The 16,717-nt window shown below is 53.4% G+C and overlaps 1 protein-coding gene across 4 annotated transcripts; it reads left to right on the top strand.

Moving 5' to 3' along the window:
- Positions 1–1,327: 1,327 nt before the first annotated feature.
- On the top strand, positions 1,328–15,664 carry BSDC1 (BSD domain containing 1). 4 transcript variants are annotated; one of them, XM_044997549.1, is made up of 11 exons: positions 1,328–1,466; positions 2,943–3,003; positions 4,578–4,694; positions 5,710–5,877; positions 6,345–6,399; positions 7,178–7,293; positions 8,347–8,415; positions 8,705–8,786; positions 9,563–10,129; positions 12,206–12,309; positions 13,292–15,664. In XM_044997549.1, the coding sequence occupies exons 3-11, from the start codon at positions 4,599–4,601 to the stop codon at positions 13,322–13,324; spliced, it is 1,290 nt and encodes a 429-aa protein (XP_044853484.1). In that variant the 5' UTR covers positions 1,328–1,466; positions 2,943–3,003; positions 4,578–4,598; the 3' UTR covers positions 13,325–15,664. The 4 variants fall into 4 exon arrangements, with proteins under 4 accessions (XP_044853484.1, XP_044853482.1, XP_044853481.1 ...); XM_044997547.1 differs by having other exon boundaries at positions 1,466–1,510; XM_044997546.1 differs by lacking the exon at positions 1,328–1,466 and adding an exon at positions 1,467–1,510 and having other exon boundaries at positions 2,919–3,003.
- The last annotated feature ends 1,053 nt before the right edge of the window (positions 15,665–16,717 follow it).

Here is a 16,717-nt window from a genome sequence, read left to right on the forward strand (position 1 = left end):
TCTCTGGGTGGTGCGGCTCTGGGCGTAGGGAGTCGGAGGGGTGCTGGGCAGGGGGTAGTATGGTGCAGCATGGGCCCACCCACAAGGGGAAGAAGAACAATGGCAGTGCTGGGACAGGCTGGACAGCGTGGGTCTGGCAGCTCCCAGTTTGTAAACAGTGCCTTTGTACTGGGCTGGGTGGAGTGGGGCTGTCCCTGCCGTGCCATGACTCATCTCCCATTGCCCCAGGCCAGCCCCTCGCTCTGAGGACTCTGCCCCCATATCCCCATTTCCCCCATGGGGACCCACAAATATGTTTAGCACCGGGCCCACAAAAGGTTAATCCGGCCCTGTTTGGGGTGCAGGCTCTGGGATGGAGTTGGCGGTGCAGGAGGGTTGCAGGCTATGGGGAGTTTGAGTGACGGGTGCAGGCTCTGACCTGGGGCAGGGGATTCGGGTGCAGGAGGGGGTGCAGACATGTGGGCTCTGGGAGGGAGTTACCAAATCAGCATGTTGTAGAAGAGAAAGGAGCTGCAGTGATTTCATATAGACATAGAAAATGATAGAAGACACTTTTGCACAGTCACAATGTGAGACGCAGAGTCTGAGGGAGGGAGGGGGCGTCTGTACGATATTTCCCCGCATTCAGTCTCCCGGCTGGAGCAGTAACCGCCCCGCAGCACTTGTATAGGACAGAGAGGAGCTGCGGTGTCTGAGCTTTGACAGTCTGGGAATTGGGCTGCCGGTGCCTTTACGACCCAGCCTCAGGAACCCGCCCCCGCCCCCGCCCCGGGGCTGACAGGCGGCAGAACTGAAAACAGCCTGTGCCCCCCCCCCCAACCCGGACACCCCCAGGTCTGCGAGCGCAGCAGGTGGCTCATCCCGAGGGGTCACTGTCCCCCCCACCCCCTCCCTAAACGGGGGTTTTGTCCCCGCACAGGGTCTCGCAGCGGCTCCCCCCCACCCCCGATTTTCCCCCTTCAGCCTCTCTCCTGCCGCTACCTACAGCAGCTTGACACCCCCCCCAGCCAGTAAATTTCTGCCCCCCGCTCAGACCCTGGCAGCCCCCCCGCTGCGATTTGCCCCCTTGAGCCTTTTAACCCCCCCCAAGAGGAGGCAGCAAATCATAAGTAGAAGTGAGGGCAGAGAGAGGGCAGCGGCGACAGCGAAGGTGACTGGGCATGCTCCGTTCGGGTGCGCATGCTCAGTGCAGCCAAAGTAGCGACTCTGGAGCGGTAAATGTTTCTGTCGTTACAGCGGCCGGGCGGGGGTCGCAGGGCCCCGGGCTCTAGCTCCCGGGGTGGGAGGGGCTAATAGTGAGCGCTCGATCTCTCTCGACCCTCAGCAGCCACCGTACCCGTTCCGGGCCGAGCCCCGCGTGAAAAAGGAAGTGACGTTACTTCGGCGTTGCGGCTCCCATCGCCCGCCCCCCACTGGGCTGAGGCTAAAAAGAGCCCGCCCAGGAGGCGGGGCTTCTGGCGTCAAAGGTCAGTAAATATTGGTGACGTCAGGCGTCCAAAATGGCGGAAGGGTGAGAGTAACGCAGAGCGGGGGGCGGTGCCTTGGCGGTGGGGGAAGGGGTCTGAGGGGGGCGCCCTAGTGCGGGAGGGGTGGGAAGGGAGCTGGCGGGGTGGGGGGCAGAGGGGCTGGGGTGGGAAGGGAGTAGAGGGGGGTGGGAAGGAGTCTGGTTGTGTGAGGTTGGGAGGCAAGAGGGGTGGGAAAGGAGGTGGCTGGGTGGGGTTGGGGGGCAGAGGGTGGTGGTGGGAAAGCAGAGGGGGTGGAAAGGGGGCTGAGGAGGCGCAGGGGGTGGTAAGGGAACTGGGTGGGGTGGGGGGCAGAGCATGGTGTGGGGAGGGGGTTGGGGGCACAGGGAGTGTGAAGGGAGCTGGGTGGGGTTGGGTGGGAAGGTGGAGGGGGTGGGAAGGGGCTGGGTGGGGTTGGGGGCAGAGGGTGGGGTTGGGGGTAGAGGGAGTGGTGGTAGGAATGGGGCTGGGTGGGTGGGGTTGGGGGGCAGAGGGTGGGAAGATAGAGAGGGTGGGAAGGGGGCTGGGGAGGCATAGGGGTTGGTAAGGGAGCTGTCTGGGTGGGGTGGGGGCAGAGCATGGTGTGGGGAGGGGGTTGGGGGCACAGGGGGTGTGAAGGGGGCTGGCTGGGTGGGGTTGGGGGGCAGAGGGTGGGGGTGGGAAGGTGGAGGGGGTGGGAAGGGGCTGGGTGGGGTTGGGGGGCAGAGGGTGGGGTTGGGGGTAGAGGGAGTGGTGGTAGGAATGGGGCTGGGTGGGTGGGGTTGGGGGGCAGAGGGTGAGAAGATAGAGGGGGTGGGAAGGGGGCTGTATGGAGGACAGAGGGGGTGGGAAGGGAACTGGCTTGGTGGGGTGGGTTAAAGGTAGCAGGGAATTTGGCTGTATAGGGGAAAGCGTGTTATGGTGTGGCAGAAACCATGGGGAAAATGGAGAGTGTGTCTTGTAATGGGGGTTGTTTCTCTGGGTTGGGAACAGGAGAGGCTTAGAAACATGGTCTGGTTAAAATCCCATAGTTTAAAAACTAACCAAGCCTCACTGTTACTGGATCTCCCTGCGATGATTAAACTAAGGGGGACTGACCCCTCGGATTTCCTTGCTTTCTTTTGGGGTTGGGTTTACTCTGCAAGTCAATGGAGATGGCTTGTTTCATACTGTGGGTCTCGTGCCACAGCCCAGGGGTGCTATGTGTGGGCTGGAAATGCTGCAGGGTGGTTTGCATTTAATTGCAGCCCTTTTGGAGCTTAAGCCTTTGAAAGAAGAGTTGCTGGCTGGGAGGGATAGGTTCTCTGAAGGCCCAAAGGGTTTGAATACAGAGAAACGGTGGCTGTAGCTCGTTCACGTGGTGGGGTATGTATGTATATATGTATGTTTTAATGGACTCCTTGGTGTGAGTTTATAATGTGAAATTCACAATTTCAGCTTCATATGTTTATCCTGTAACAGGGAAGATGGAGGCTGGTGGAGAAGCTGGTTGCAGCAAAGCTACCAGACTGTCAAAGAGAAGGTAGGAGGTTGCTTGTTTGGAACAGGACAAGCTATTGCTTAAGGAAATCTTGCATCTTCCCATAGAAAAAACACAATCATTTACTTGGATTTCTCACTCTTCTTGTGGGTTCTTCTGTAACCTGAGCAGACCAGGCCCAGTAAGAGCCTCTCTTAGGGTGTTTTCTGTTTTGCTGTGTAATCCTCTTCCCTTTGGAAATTCTTCCTGATCTCTGCATTGTTTTTTAAAGTAACCTATGGGGCTGAATCATTCTGTGAATGCCCTTTTCTCCCGATGGATTGTAGCCTGGTGTTTAACATAAACTGGGCATTAGCCATGATGTGGGTATTATCTTCAATCTGCCTACATGCTCTCTGTTGTCTTCTAAAAATGCACTTCTTAAGCTACTGTGCAGCTCTGGGGTAAGGCAGCAGTGTTGCAGTGCAGAACTTTATTCCATCACTTATGATTAGTTTAAAGTAAGCTGTGAAATGTTGGTTGAACCCCTGCTAGCAGAGAGCATGGCTGCTCTGCAAAGATATGAATTATCTAGTGGCACTTAACCTAAAAGGAACCGTTGGACAGCGGCCTTAGCCAAAATTTCTCCTCTTAACAATGTTGAGTGAGATGCCCTGTACTAGTCAGTTGCTGCAGTCCCCCCCCAGAGCTTTATGTTATGAGAGGCTTTGGGATCCCTTGGCACGGAGAGTCCTGTGTAAATGTAAAGTGTTATTGCTCTAATAATGGTTCAGTTCATTACTTCTGTTTTACCATCTACTCTTGGGGAAATCTGTTTACTGGAAAGTTTTAACTTAGTCTTATTCAGACAGAATCCGTGTCCTCAGATGTGAGCTGTGAAAAGCCACTTGCAAGCTTGAACTAGATTGTCATTATAGAGCTGCACTTTGGAAAGGCCTCTTGTACTGCAGGCAGTAGGAAGAAGAATGCCCAGAGCATACTGCCCTGCCCCCCCCCCCATTGCAATTCACAAAGGCGTGAGACTGAGAAGTTCAGCTACACTAAGATTGAAACTAGGCAACGTGACTCATCCAGATATTTGCAGCTTTCATTCAAAGGCTATTAGAACAATAGTAAAGGAGCCAAGAAAGTGTGGATAAAAAATAATCTGATCGCTTTGCTACATCTGAAGTTATCCCTGTAGATCTGTGCACTAGTGACAGCTTTTATTAAGGCCCTGTCGGCACTATGGCATCGATCACCTCTAAATATTCTGGAAACATGATTACAGCATTGCTGTTAGAATGTGCGCTGGCGTGTCCATGACAAGTAAGGAGTCAGGTTTTAGCCTAATTGTCTGCCAGGGTTAAAACATCATTTTTCTATCTGCACTGGCAAGGAAGGAGCATATTGTAACGTGGTTTGGGCATAGTTGTGTTTCCCAGGTGTGTTGTAAATATTACTATTTCTATGATGGTGGTAGAGCCTCACCTGCGAGAGCTCTGTCATCTCCATATACAGAATAGTCCCTCAGGCCTCTGTTGCTCCAGGGTTTGTGATGCCTCAGATATTCCTAGGGTGAAGATGAACTTGAGTGAGAATCCGAGGTTGATATACTTTGTCCCTCTGTCTTGTAGTCCACAGAAGCATTGGAGTTCATGAAGCGGGACCTGACTGAATTCACCCAGGTGGTGCAGCATGATACAGCATGCACTATTGCTGCCACCGCCAGCGTGGTCAAGGAGAAACTGGTTGTAAGTAAGAGCAGGCAAGCCAAGATTCTGCCTCCTGCTCTCATTAGAGGGAGTGGAGCTGGCTGTCAAACGGGATTCTGGCAGCACACAGACTAATCCTTTCAGGAAATGCCTTTATAGCATGACCTGAATTCACATCGCTCTTGGACTTGGAATTTGAACTCCCTTCCCCAGTGGAAAGTGTCTGTGATGACCCTAAGTGATTCTCTTGTTATGGCTGCCAGGACTGTTTGATGTCAGTGCCCCATTCACAGTTGTCAAGATGGGATGGGGCAGGTGCATGCTGTGGCTCCCAGAAGGGCCAGTATCTTGCTTTCCATTTGTGTCTTTCGGGACAGGGGGCCTTTTGGAGCCATAGGCCAGGTTTCTGCACAGCAGTGGCAGATGTTGCAAGGGGAATCCTGCAGCTAATTTCCATTTGCTTGGGGCTGGGGAAGCTCGTAGCTGAGAGTGGGACTGTGTGATTAGGGGTGGGAGGAAGGTGGGATATCTAATTGGATCTGAATTACCTGTTTGGAGACTGGATGGAACTAATTTATCTCCTGCCCTCTTTGGTTCCCCATTCTCTTTGCTGTTGTGAGGCTTGGAATCAACTTCCTCCTCTGCTCCCCTGTGCCACCAGATAAGGCACAGTATGTTCCGCCTAGGTGTTGGGATAAGCCTGGAGATGGGTTCCCCTTTCCTAGACCCAAAGGAGACCTTTGCCCTGTACAGCTGTTACTATGACAGCACAGCTCCCTATCCTCTCCCCAACCCAGCCACTCCTACCTGCCCCCCACCCCACAGCCAAGAATTGTTCCCTGCCTATCTGCTGCCGTCACCCCATCTAACCAGCCACCACCACCTCTTCATCTCAGGCCAGCCCGGACTGCACAATCCCTCACTACCACCCTTTAAGGAGAGGAGAATTGTCTCTCTTTAAAGGGACACTGACGCTGGAAAACACCACATGGGACTGTCTCTCTGGTTCAGGCACCACTGTTTAAATCATTCCCTTGTCTTTCTCTTTGCAAAGACGGAAGGCTCCTCGGGCACCACTGAGAAGGTGAAGAAAGGACTCGCAGACTTCCTGGGCGTCATCTCAGACACATTCGCTCCTTCGCCAGATAAGACCATCGACTGCGATGTCATAACGCTGATGGCAACACCCTCTGGTACTACAGAACCGTACGACAGCACCAAGGTATGTGCAGAGCAGTGTTCCCTCTAATTTTTCCCATGCGTGAGCGGAATGAATTTTGTTATGTGCACCAATATGGAGATGATGTGTGACACATTGGTGCATATAACAAAATTCATGTGGCGGGGGTGGGGTCGAGAGGTTCGGAGTACTGGAGGGGGCTCAGGGCTGGGACTGGGTTGGGGCCGCGAGAAAGGCGCCTCTCCCCTGGCTGTGGCAGGTCCGGGGCCGCGGGAGAGGCGCCTCTCCCCGCCGCAGCCCTGAGCGCCTGCGTGGCGATTAATAGGCTGCTGTGTGGCCGCGCAGTTTAGAGGGAACTTAGCTTGCCGAATGCCCCTCACTGCCCGCTGGGTGGGAAACACCTCTGCTCCCACCAGAGATGTGTGTGACAGACCCCGCTTAGTCACTGAGCTCAGTCGCTGCCCCTCATGCTAATGGCTGTCCCTTCCCGTGCGTGTGCTCTCTTGCAGGCTCGTCTCTACACCCTGCAGTCGGACCCAGCAACCTACTGCAACGAACCGGATGGTAGGATGAGGGCTGGGCTGGAGGGGGGACATGGAGGTGTTAGTGTGTGTGGTGTCTGGCAGGTCTCAGGGTTGGAGTCCCTGTAGACAAGTGCCCCCGTGACAGACCGCCACCACAGCTGGCTTCATGGGCTGCCTGCTGGTAAAGAGGCCACGGCAACTGAGTTAACTGTGCAGCCTATGAGCTGACCCTGCCCAGGTGTGGCTGAGGCTCCATGCCCGGTTCTGTGTGGGAACCTGCAGAGCTGCTGCCTGATTAACCTGTTCTGGGATTTTGGTGCTGGGAATCCAGCAATTTGCCTTGGCAGTTTGTCAAAGAGTGACTGCTGAGCCTCGGTTCCAGTAGAGAGACACATGGGAAGGGCAAGGCGGAGCAAGTGGGTGTGTCTGAGGTGGGGTGTGGGTGGGCATGGATGCAACCCACCCCCCACCTACCTGGTGTGCAGTTTTAAAGGGATATTGTCAAGGGCACTTCTAGCTCCTCTCATTCACCTGCTTCCTCACTGTGACCTGCCTCTTGTGGGCGGGGGCTGGCTGTGGATCCCATCAGTGGTTCTGCAGGAGTAAGCACCTTGGGCTCCTTAGCCAGTGAGGTGTGCTTCCTGCTCCCTTCTTTGGGACTCAGGTTGTTGCCTCTGTGATGCCCCTTGCTGTCTTAGCCTGGCCCCTTCACTCCAGTGGCATCTGATTGCACCAGACACCATGTTTCCCCTTAACTCCCTGTTTTTCTGTCCCTGTCTCATTTGTTCCAAGGACCTCTCTCTGCTTCCCCCCTGCAGGCCCCACTGAGCTCTTTGAGTCCTGGCTCTCACAGTTTCACCTAGAGGAGAAGAAAGGGGAGATCTCGGAGCTGCTGGTGACCAGCCCCTCCATCCGGGCTCTCTACACCAAGATGGTGAGGCGCTGCCTGGCTCCTGCACACTCTCTCATGGTTGGGTAGGCTCAGACCTTCCTGAAGTCTCCAGCGTGTGGGAGACGGGAGATATGAGTAGGAAACTGAACTCCTTGGGCTTCAGGGCCTGGGATGGATGGGGATGGCAACGTGCTTTAGCCAAGCAGGGCAGCCTGTGCATCTTTGCTGCCAAGTAACTCACTGGGCTCTTCCCTGCCTGTGGACTGCAGCATCGCAGGTCCAGAGCCAGTTGTCATGTGCTGCTCTGGAGCTGTCTGGCCTCTGTCTGTCTAAGCATCTTGGTGAATTTTGGGGAATGAGTCTCCAGCAGATGTTTGACAACAAGTCATCTGCATTCTGAAAACACAGGTTGCTTATGTAGGGCACAGTCTCACCCAGGAGTGGTTGAAGCTGGGGGAGTATGGGCACAGTGGCAGTCATGGGGCAGTTGAATGAGCAGAGGGAAATCAGTGTTGTCTAGTGGTTAGAGCAGGCAATTGCGAGTCTGGATGCCTGGGTTCTATTCTCTGTACAACTGGTTAAGCCGCCCCACCTCTGAACGGAGTGATGGTCAGCCCAGGGAGAGCGAGCAGTTGCGGATGTTGGTGGATTGGCAGCCCTTGCCTGAAGAGACTCAGAGTGGTGCCTGGGGATCTAAGAAGAGATTCTGAGTATTGTCTTATTCAGAGAGATGGGATTGGAAACGCCAAGCAAGGACCTGTGGGTGGGAGAAGTGGCCTAGTGTGGGAGACCTGGGTTTCCCTGCTGTTCTCTCCCCAGGTCTGCAGGGCTGGGAGCCTTGAGGTGGTGCAGGTGGCCTGTCGTAGGTGGAAGGGCTGCTCACTAGCGACGGTTTTACTGTGGCTGTTTCATCAGTCAATGGGTTCCAGTGGGAGCCCCTGGAGTTATTCTCTGCCAGAAGGATAAAGGGTTTGCAGTGTCAGGCCTTGCCAAGAAGGCATAGGAACCCCAAGGGGAGTGAGGTCAGAGACTGCAGCATCCCCAGGCCCTCCACACTGATTCCTTCCCTCTCTTCTTTCCTTCCAATGGTCCCAGGTCCCAGTGGCTGTTTCCCATTCCGAATTCTGGCAGCGCTACTTCTATAAAGTCCATCACCTGGAGCAGGTGGGTTCAGGGCGAGGGACGTCTCCCCTGCAAGGAAGCTAAAGCGGAGGGTGCAGTGTGGTGAGGAGCTGTGCGAAGGGGCTGTTACTCAACACGTATCCTCTGATCAGAGGGAGAGTTGCTATCCCCTGAACAGCAGCAGAGAACTGGGCTCCCTTCCCCAAGTCCCTGCCATTAGTGACAGTGCTGTAGGGAACTTGCAGGGGTTGGAGCTCTGCACACCAGGGCCGGGATCTGGGAGGAGATGGTGTGGGCGCAGCTCCTGACTGCAGCTGTGAATTCCCTGCAGGAGGAGGTTCGGAGGGAAGCTCTGAAGCAGAGGGCGGAGCAGAGCGTGCATCAGGAGGAGCCAGGCTGGGAAGAGGAAGAGGGTAAGTCAGATGTCCGGGAAGCTGAGAGAGACCCATGGTGGGTTTGGGAAGGAGAAAGGGTGCTGTAGAATGGTTCCTGCTAATTGTCATGAAACCAGCTCCCCAGTCCAGCTGAAACACGCCCCCATGGACTGTGTCTGTATTTGGCTTTGTGGCCCAAAATAGCCCACTGCCGCTATCGGCTACACCATGCTAATGCCAGTGGGAGCCCTAGCACGGGCAAGGTGAATGCTCCTGGCGCCACTGTGCTGTCTAGACCTGCTCTGAAGAGTTGGAGGGAAGGCTGGTTAAAACGCTGGGGCTGCCTACTTTATAGGTGTGGCTCCTGTCTCAGTAGTTTCAGAATGCTTCCCAAACCTGAATGGTTTGATCCTCTCAGCTTCTCTGTGGGATCATCCCCATGTTACAGCTAGGGAAGCCCAGGCACAGAGAGACGAAGTGACATGCCCAGGGTCACAGCAGAAGTTTTGGGACGGAGCTGGGCATTGAGGACTATCTCCTGTGTGCATTAGCTCCAAGCTGGGCCTGCTGCTCCGGAGTTTTGCCTGTACCAGAGCGCCCACTGGCAGGAAATATCTGGCAGGGAGGCTTAGCGGGGCCTATCCCCAGAGTGGGCAGGGGGGAACAAGCGGACTCGCTAGGCTGTGGTGCTGCTCCCAGCAGAGGCTGTATGATGCCCGTGGTTGGGGAGGGAGATGCTCCTTTCAGCAGCAGTTCTCTGCCTATTTGTGCTTCATACAGAGGTGCTGAAATCCTTTTCCACTCTCCCCCCACAGAGGAATTTTTGGGGATGTCGCCCCTACCTTGTGTGAATTTGAAATCTCCAGAAGAGGGAAAGCAAACAACATCTGTCCTTGCAGCAGCAGCAGCTGCTCCCCCGACCCTGGAGGAAAGTCCCATCCCCAGCATAAAGGAGCCAGCAGAGGAAAGCTGGGCTGGTCTTGCTGCAGTCCCAGCCCCAGCCCAGGTGACCCTGTCTGAGAGCAGCGAGAGTGTCTCCCTTGTGACTCAGATTGCAAACCCTGCCTCTGTGCCTGATGCACAGTTACAGACTGGAGCACAGCTGTCTGGGGCCAGGGACCTCTCCCAAAGGTTACTGGAAGCTACTTCTGAAGAGCAGGGCTCCCAGCCAAAACCAGCAGAATCTGCACATCCTCCTACAGCCACTTGGGAGCTGGCAGTGTCTTCAGAGCAACTGGGCTCTGCGGGGCTCAAGGAGCAGACAGAGAGCAAGCCAACGGGCCAGATAAAGACTCTGAAAGAGGATGGGCTGACAGATTTACGAGTCTTTGAGCTGAACTCCGACAGTGGAAAATCCACTCCCTCCAACAATGGGAAGAAAGGTGGGTAACTGCTGTCACCACTGAGCCATCACCGGGGACCGTCCCCTGGGGAACGAAGCTCTCAGGGGTATGGGGCCTGATTTATAATGGACACACTTTATTCCTCTGTGTCCTGGGTTCAGCCTACATGGGCCTTGAGCTGTGACTCGTGGGTGAAAGGCCTGTGAGCTGGAGAGTGCGCTGAACTGGTGAGCGGTGTCTGATGATCCCCACGTTGGGAGCCTTTGATTATTCGTGTTCCATGTGTTGCTAACATAGCCAACCCCCAAGCTACACCCATCTAGGGATGCCCCCACAGGCAGATCCTGTAGTGGAGCAAGTTCTAGACCAGCCAAGTACATGATTTCTGCGTCGGTCCTGAACAAACCTTTCCCAGCTCGCTGTCCAAAGCATACCAAGGGGCAGATGTGGATTCTTTGGCTCTGTAGTGACTGTAGGGAGCTCTGGGAGGGAGAAGGGTTTGCTGGATCTGATCCTTCAGTGTGATGAATGGTGATGGGCTGGATTGCCTCACTTCTCATTTAGAATCAGTAATACACAATTTTGCCACTTGGGGGCGTCAAACTTTGCAACTCAAGTTATTGACAATCTGTGGTCAGGGTGACCTGGGATCGTGGTGTAGCTGTGGTTTGTTCATCTCATTCTGAAAGCCTTAACTCTGCTTATCTCTTTGAGGCTTCTAAAAAGCCAGAGTGCAGGGCCTGGGGCATCAACAGTTAGTGATGGTAAGAGTCTCGGCAGCAAGCCAGACACAGGCATGGGGGTACGAACACCACCCTCAAGTGAGCTGCATGTCCCCTGACTGTGTTTGCCTGGCCCTAAAGGTACTGGTGCTGCTGCAAATGCCTCTGAACTCCAGGCAGCAGGACCTGGGAAGGAGGCTTAGTATGTTAGATGTGGGTTTATACTAGGGAAGGGAGTCAAATTAGAAGAAGAAGAAATCTGAGTTTCCCAACAGGACACAGTAGGGCACCCTCTTCCCCTCCTGGCCACCCCTGGGGCTACAGAATGCCAGGATGGTGGCAGGTACTTGGTGCTGGTGTGAAATTCTTTCTTCCTGAGAGCCCCCATCAGTAACCTGGCCTCTGGTCAGCTGGGAGCAGCCCTCTCAGCCCAGAGCGCACGGGGGAGAGGGGGTGTTAGCTGGGTCATGGTAACGCCAAATGCCTGTTACCTGCTGCATTTGCTCTGGGACTAAAGCTTGGCTCTTGTTTGGGAGTGGGGCTGGGCAGAGCTCCCCTTTGCTCTCACCCCCCAGCAAACAGAAGTGACTCCGAACACAGTGGAAGTCTGGGTCTGGTTCGGCCCAGACCTACTCCCTACCCTCCTCCTCCTGCCAGTAGTGAGCTCAGGAGGGCATGGCAGATTTCCCCCTCCCGCTCGTCTGCCTTCTTGTCTGCCTTGTAACCTCCTTGTTGGCGTCTCACTGATGGGTCAGAAATCCACGTACGCAAACGCTCAAGAAGCTCGTCCTCGGCATGCATGTGCTTTGAAGAGGCTCCACCTGGAGACCCTGGGCACTGTCGGTATCCTCTGGGAGTTTGCAAAGACTTGGTCATGTTCTTTTACCTCAGGTACCTGATGGTTAGCGGTTAGTCAAGCCTGGAGGTAGATGGCCTTAGCATTCCTCAATCTTGCTGATATCTTGTGGCTAGGTTAAGTTGGATTCTGTGTTACTTTGGGCCTGCAGATGCCCTTTGCCATGAGCCAAGTCTTCAGCTCTCAGAACACCTGAGCCAGGAGACCTTGTCTGTTTAGTGGTGTCTGGGGTCAGCTGCTTCAGGGACCCTGCTTTGCCCTTACTAACATCTCGCTGGGGAATAGCGGGGCCAGAGGAGGGGCGGGGTCTTTTTGCTAACCCCAAATCTTGGGTCCCCAAAGCTGGGGCAGTGAGCTGGCAGGAGCCAAGTAGGATGATCTTGGGCTGGTGAAATCTGCTTCACTCTAAAGAGCCAGGGGCCCTGATGTAAAATATTTGAGAAACACAATGCATCATCAGGTCCCACCAAAGCCTTTAGAGTTCCCATTTTCTCTTTGCCTTCTAGAGGGCTTAACCTCAGTGTCATGTGATTTCAGGCTCCAGCACCGATATCAGTGAGGACTGGGAGAAAGACTTTGATTTGGACATGACAGAAGAAGAAGTGCAGCTGGCGCTCTCGAAGGTGGAGGTGTCCGGAGAGGTAAGCAACACAGCGCGCTGGGTGTGGTGGTGCTAACTTGGTAGGAGATCCCTCCCAAAACAGAATCCACCCTGCATTGTTGTTTTCAGAGGCTTCTCATTGCACCTGTGCATGAGCACTACCACTGTTGGGAGCTTCCCACCTGGAGTCAGCTGCCAACTTCCTCTGTCACAGAGCTGACAGGAGAGTAATCCCAGCATGTAGGAACTAAGGAGAAATCCCTAGGTTTTAGAACAACGCCCATCCTCTCTGCAGACAGCAAGGCAGTGCAGCACAATGTGCTTTAGAGAGCCACGGGGTTTCTTGCCTCTCCTCCCAAAGAGAAGCTGGGCTCGGCGGCCAGTAGCAGCTGAATAACCAGAACTCTTCGTGCTCCAGCAGTGGGGACCCTGAGCACAATAGATCAGCCTTGTGGGAGCCAGATGTGGATCTGGGCTCTGGCCCACAAAAGTCATGCAGGGACTAGCTAGAGAGAGGGAGGGGATTAACCCTTAAACCCTACTAGGACGGTTACTGAGAAAGGAACACTTGTTTCCCAGAACAGTGAAACTGGAGCAATCAAGGTGTGTTCCGTGTCTGCCAGGCTTTGCACGGACATGGTTGCCTTGTCTGGCCACTAAGGGCTAGTCTACCTTACTGCGCTACATCGGCGCAGCTCCAGCGCGTCTGGTGAAGACGCCCTGTGCCGACAGGAGAGCGCTCTCCCATCAGCATAATTACTCCACCTCAGCAAGAGGTGGAAGCTATGTCGGCAGGAGAGCGTCTCCCACCGACTTAGCGCCAGTGTAGACAGCACTTAGTTCGCTGTAACTTGTGTCACTCCGGGGGGTGACTTTTTCACACCCATGGGCGACATAAGTTACATTGACTTAAGTGGTAGTGTAGACAAGCCCTAAGTGTCCAGTGCTACCAAAAGCGCCCGGAGGCAGATGGCTGGTGTGTTGTCTAAACCGACTAATAGATGTCTCTCTCCTGTTTACAGCTGGAAGATGAAGAGTGGGAGGACTGGGAATAAGACGATTGCTTCCTCTGTGTGTGTCACAGGCTCATTCCCACCATCCAATGTGAATTAAATCACAGATCGACTATTCCTTTCATGTGTAACTGTGCTGGGGTTTTCAGTTCCAGGCTGGAAGAGTTCCATCCCTGCTAAATCCTAGGGGTAGCTCAAACTCATGACCCATTCAGATGCTGGAAGAGGTGGTAGCGGGTGTTACACTCATACGCGTAGGGGTGCTAGGGAGGGGGGTGCATCTTCTCACTAGGTCCTAGAGACCAACAGAGTTGAAACTGGCTGCCCATATTGAGCAATGGGGTGGGTGGCAGGTCAGGTGGGGCCAGTGGGGCCCTGGGATCGAACCGGACACTAGAACACCTGGCGGGATTGGTCTGCATTGGCAGGATGTCAGTTTGCTGACTGTCTACTTGTGTGTGAATATAACTACAATACAGCAGTTTGGAAGGCTCCTCAGTGCGAATTGTTCCTGTTCACTCATTACTCCAAACTCCAGGCCAGACTAACTCTGAGAGAGACCCCAAAGTGGGACTGACCAGAGGCTGGAGATGCAGCACTGGAAGCCCCTTTGTATTGCTACACTTACCACTGTGAGGAAAGGCAGTTGGCTGGAGGCTTTGATCTAGAGCCAGGCTTCTCTAGAGGGAACTAAATGTCTCCCTGCCTCTTCCTGAACCATAGCCTGGCCTGTTGTCTTAAAAGCTGCTACAGAAATCCTGGCACTTCCTTCTGTTTCCTTGGGATGCAGCTTTTCAGTTGGAAACCCAAACTCCCAGCTGCGGGAGCAGCAGCCCACCTCCGAAGGGAGTCACTTCACCATCCCCCGCTCTGCTATCTGCACTGCCTCTCTCTGCTCTGCTGGGCGATGAGCACTTTTAATTGTCATCCTTAATTCCTCAGGCAACGTCCTGATGCTTGTAGTTTTCTCCTGAATGGGCTTTTCTGGACAGGCAGTGGACCTGGGTCAGACCCAGAGCAGAACTGCCCCTGTCTGTGTGCACCAGCCCCCCGGCTTGGTCACTTAAAAGACCCAATGTAGGTATGGTGGCCACCACTTAAACATCAGCCTTTGCCAGCAGGTCCCACTACTCTTTGCTGTTTTGTGTAAAGCGGGAGGCAAAAGCATCTTGCACAACAGATGGTACCTGGTGGCAGGGGCTGGTCACTGTAGCTATTGACTTCGCTGCTTGAATCCCTCTCCTGAAATCCACCCCTCCTGTTCACCTCCTTGGCAGGACCTGCCTGTCCCCCATGCACTCCAAATATTGCTAGATCGTCTCTGCTCCTATTCAGCTGAGCCCCCTGCAAGGCTCCAACTCCTTCTCGCACCCCTGTTGACTGCTGTAGACCCCTTTTTGGTCTGTCATCTCTGTCCAGGGCGGGAGGGGAGTTCCCTTCTCTCTTTGTCCTTCTGATCAAATGCTGCTCCCCAGTGGATGTCACCAGTACACAGTTATCTTAAAGGGACAGCGTCTACCCCCTGTCTCTGGCCTTCAAAGTATTGATTTTATCCATAGTTTCTTTAGGTCATTCTGCTTCTTTAAGGGCCAATTTACTGGGGCTGTGGGTTTCCCTATATTTTTGGACAGCACTAGCCTTCCGGGGCCTTGGAGTGTCAATTTTCCCATGGGGAGATTCTCCAGTGGCAGCAGCAGCTGATGTAGGTGCATTGAAAGTGGCTGTGTGATCCAGATCCCTGTCTGAGAGCCTGTCTATGCCACAATGCCCACCAGGTCCAGGGAGCAGCCTACAGCATGGCTCCAGCTTGTCATTGTAGAATTGATTCAAAGGGTTTCAGCCATGCTACAGCCTAGCTCTCCTAGGCTATGGTGCATCTCAGGGATGCAGGAAAAATGCAGCTAGGTCCCCTCTCTACTGAGATGGAGCCAAGTCAGGAGACATCCCTGTCGTAACTAGGTCCCCCAATGTGGTTGGACCCTTGTGTAGCTGGGCCCTTTGCCAGGAGACTGGTGTCTATCTGGAAGTATCTGAGACGATGTCGTTTGCGCTTCGTGCTGCGCCCAGCGAGGACTCCCTTGTATATACTCCAGTCTCATTTAAAGGTATGGTTCCCGGCTGGAAGCTCGTGTCCCAAGGTTGGAGCTGGGAGAAAGCGCGGAGCTTGCCTTTCTCTTTGTAACTCTCTCTCTTTTTCGTTAGTTAATTAACCTCTTGGTTATTTGTGCAATATTCTCTATTTTAAATTATACTGCATCTCCTGGGAGCATTTTATAGCTGAGCAAAAGAGAGATTCTAACAGCTGTTAGTTTTGTAATGACAACTTTCTCCTGAACCTTTTACAGACTTGCAGTTAACAGAAATTAAAGGAATTCTACAGAATCAGCTGCCTGCGTTGGGTTGTCTTTATTTCCACCACCTATAGGGCTACGTGTGGCCATCCTTCTGAAATGGGTCTGGGTGTGGTTTGCTGCTCAGTGGCAGCCCCTGCTTTGGGCATGAGTCTAGTTTGGGAGCAGGCTGGACAGTCCATTCAGAACAATTTTCCAATTTGTCAAGTTTGTTTTTAATTGTAAGTAGATGACCTACACTTTCCTTCGTCCTTCTCTTGCTCCTAATGTATTTAAAGAACCTCTTTTCTCATTGCCTGTTATGTCCTTTGCTTGGTGTAACTCATTTTGTGCCTTTGCCGTGCTGAATTTGTCCCTACATGCTTGTGCTATTGTTTTGGACTCCTCCTTAGCAATTTGTCCATGTTGCCAATTTCGGTAGGATTCCTTTTTGGTTTTCAGGTCATTAAAGAGCTCCTTTGGGAGCCATATTGGCCTCTTACTATTCTTCCTATTTTTCCTTCGCCTCGAGAGAGGTTGAAGTTGTGCCTTTAATATTGTCTCCTTGAGAAACTGCCAGCTCCCCTGAACTCCTTTTTCCCTTAGATTTTCTTCCCATGGGACCTTACCTACCAGTTCTCTGAGTTTGTTAAAGTCTGCTTTTCTGAAGTCCGCTGTCCTCATTTTGCTGATCTCACTCCTTCCTTTCCACAAAACCATTAAATCTATTGTTCCGTAGTCACTTTCACCCACACTACCTTCCATCTTCAGATTTGCTACCAAGTCTTCCCTGTCGGTCAGAATCAAGTATTGGCTCTCCCCTTGGTTACTTCCTTCACTTTCTGAAAGTGTGTGGTCTGCCCAACACATCCAAGAACTTACTGGAAATTTTGTGTTTTGGCATGTAACTTTTCCAACAGATGTCTGGGTAGTTAGTTTCCTGTTACTACCAGGTCTTGTGTTTTGGATATTTCTGTGATTTGTTCTATAAAGTGACTTATCCACCCGCTCCTCCTGATTTGGTGGTCTATAGTAGACCTCTACTGTGACATTCCTATTGTTTACCCCTTCTATCTTTACCCAGAGACTTGCAACTGGTCTGCCT

The sequence above is a fragment of the Mauremys mutica genome, chromosome 23 (genome assembly GCF_020497125.1).
Source record: "Mauremys mutica isolate MM-2020 ecotype Southern chromosome 23, ASM2049712v1, whole genome shotgun sequence".
Classification (NCBI taxonomy): domain Eukaryota; kingdom Metazoa; phylum Chordata; order Testudines; family Geoemydidae; genus Mauremys; species Mauremys mutica.

Excerpts from the sequence above, each read along its gene's own strand:
- BSDC1 (XM_044997546.1), top strand. Across the intron at positions 8,416-8,704 it reads AAGTCCATCACCTGGAGCAG|GAGGAGGTTCGGAGGGAAGC; the intron begins GTGGGTTCAGGG and ends AATTCCCTGCAG. Across the intron at positions 8,787-9,562 it reads AGGCTGGGAAGAGGAAGAGG|AGGAATTTTTGGGGATGTCG; the intron begins GTAAGTCAGATG and ends CTCCCCCCACAG.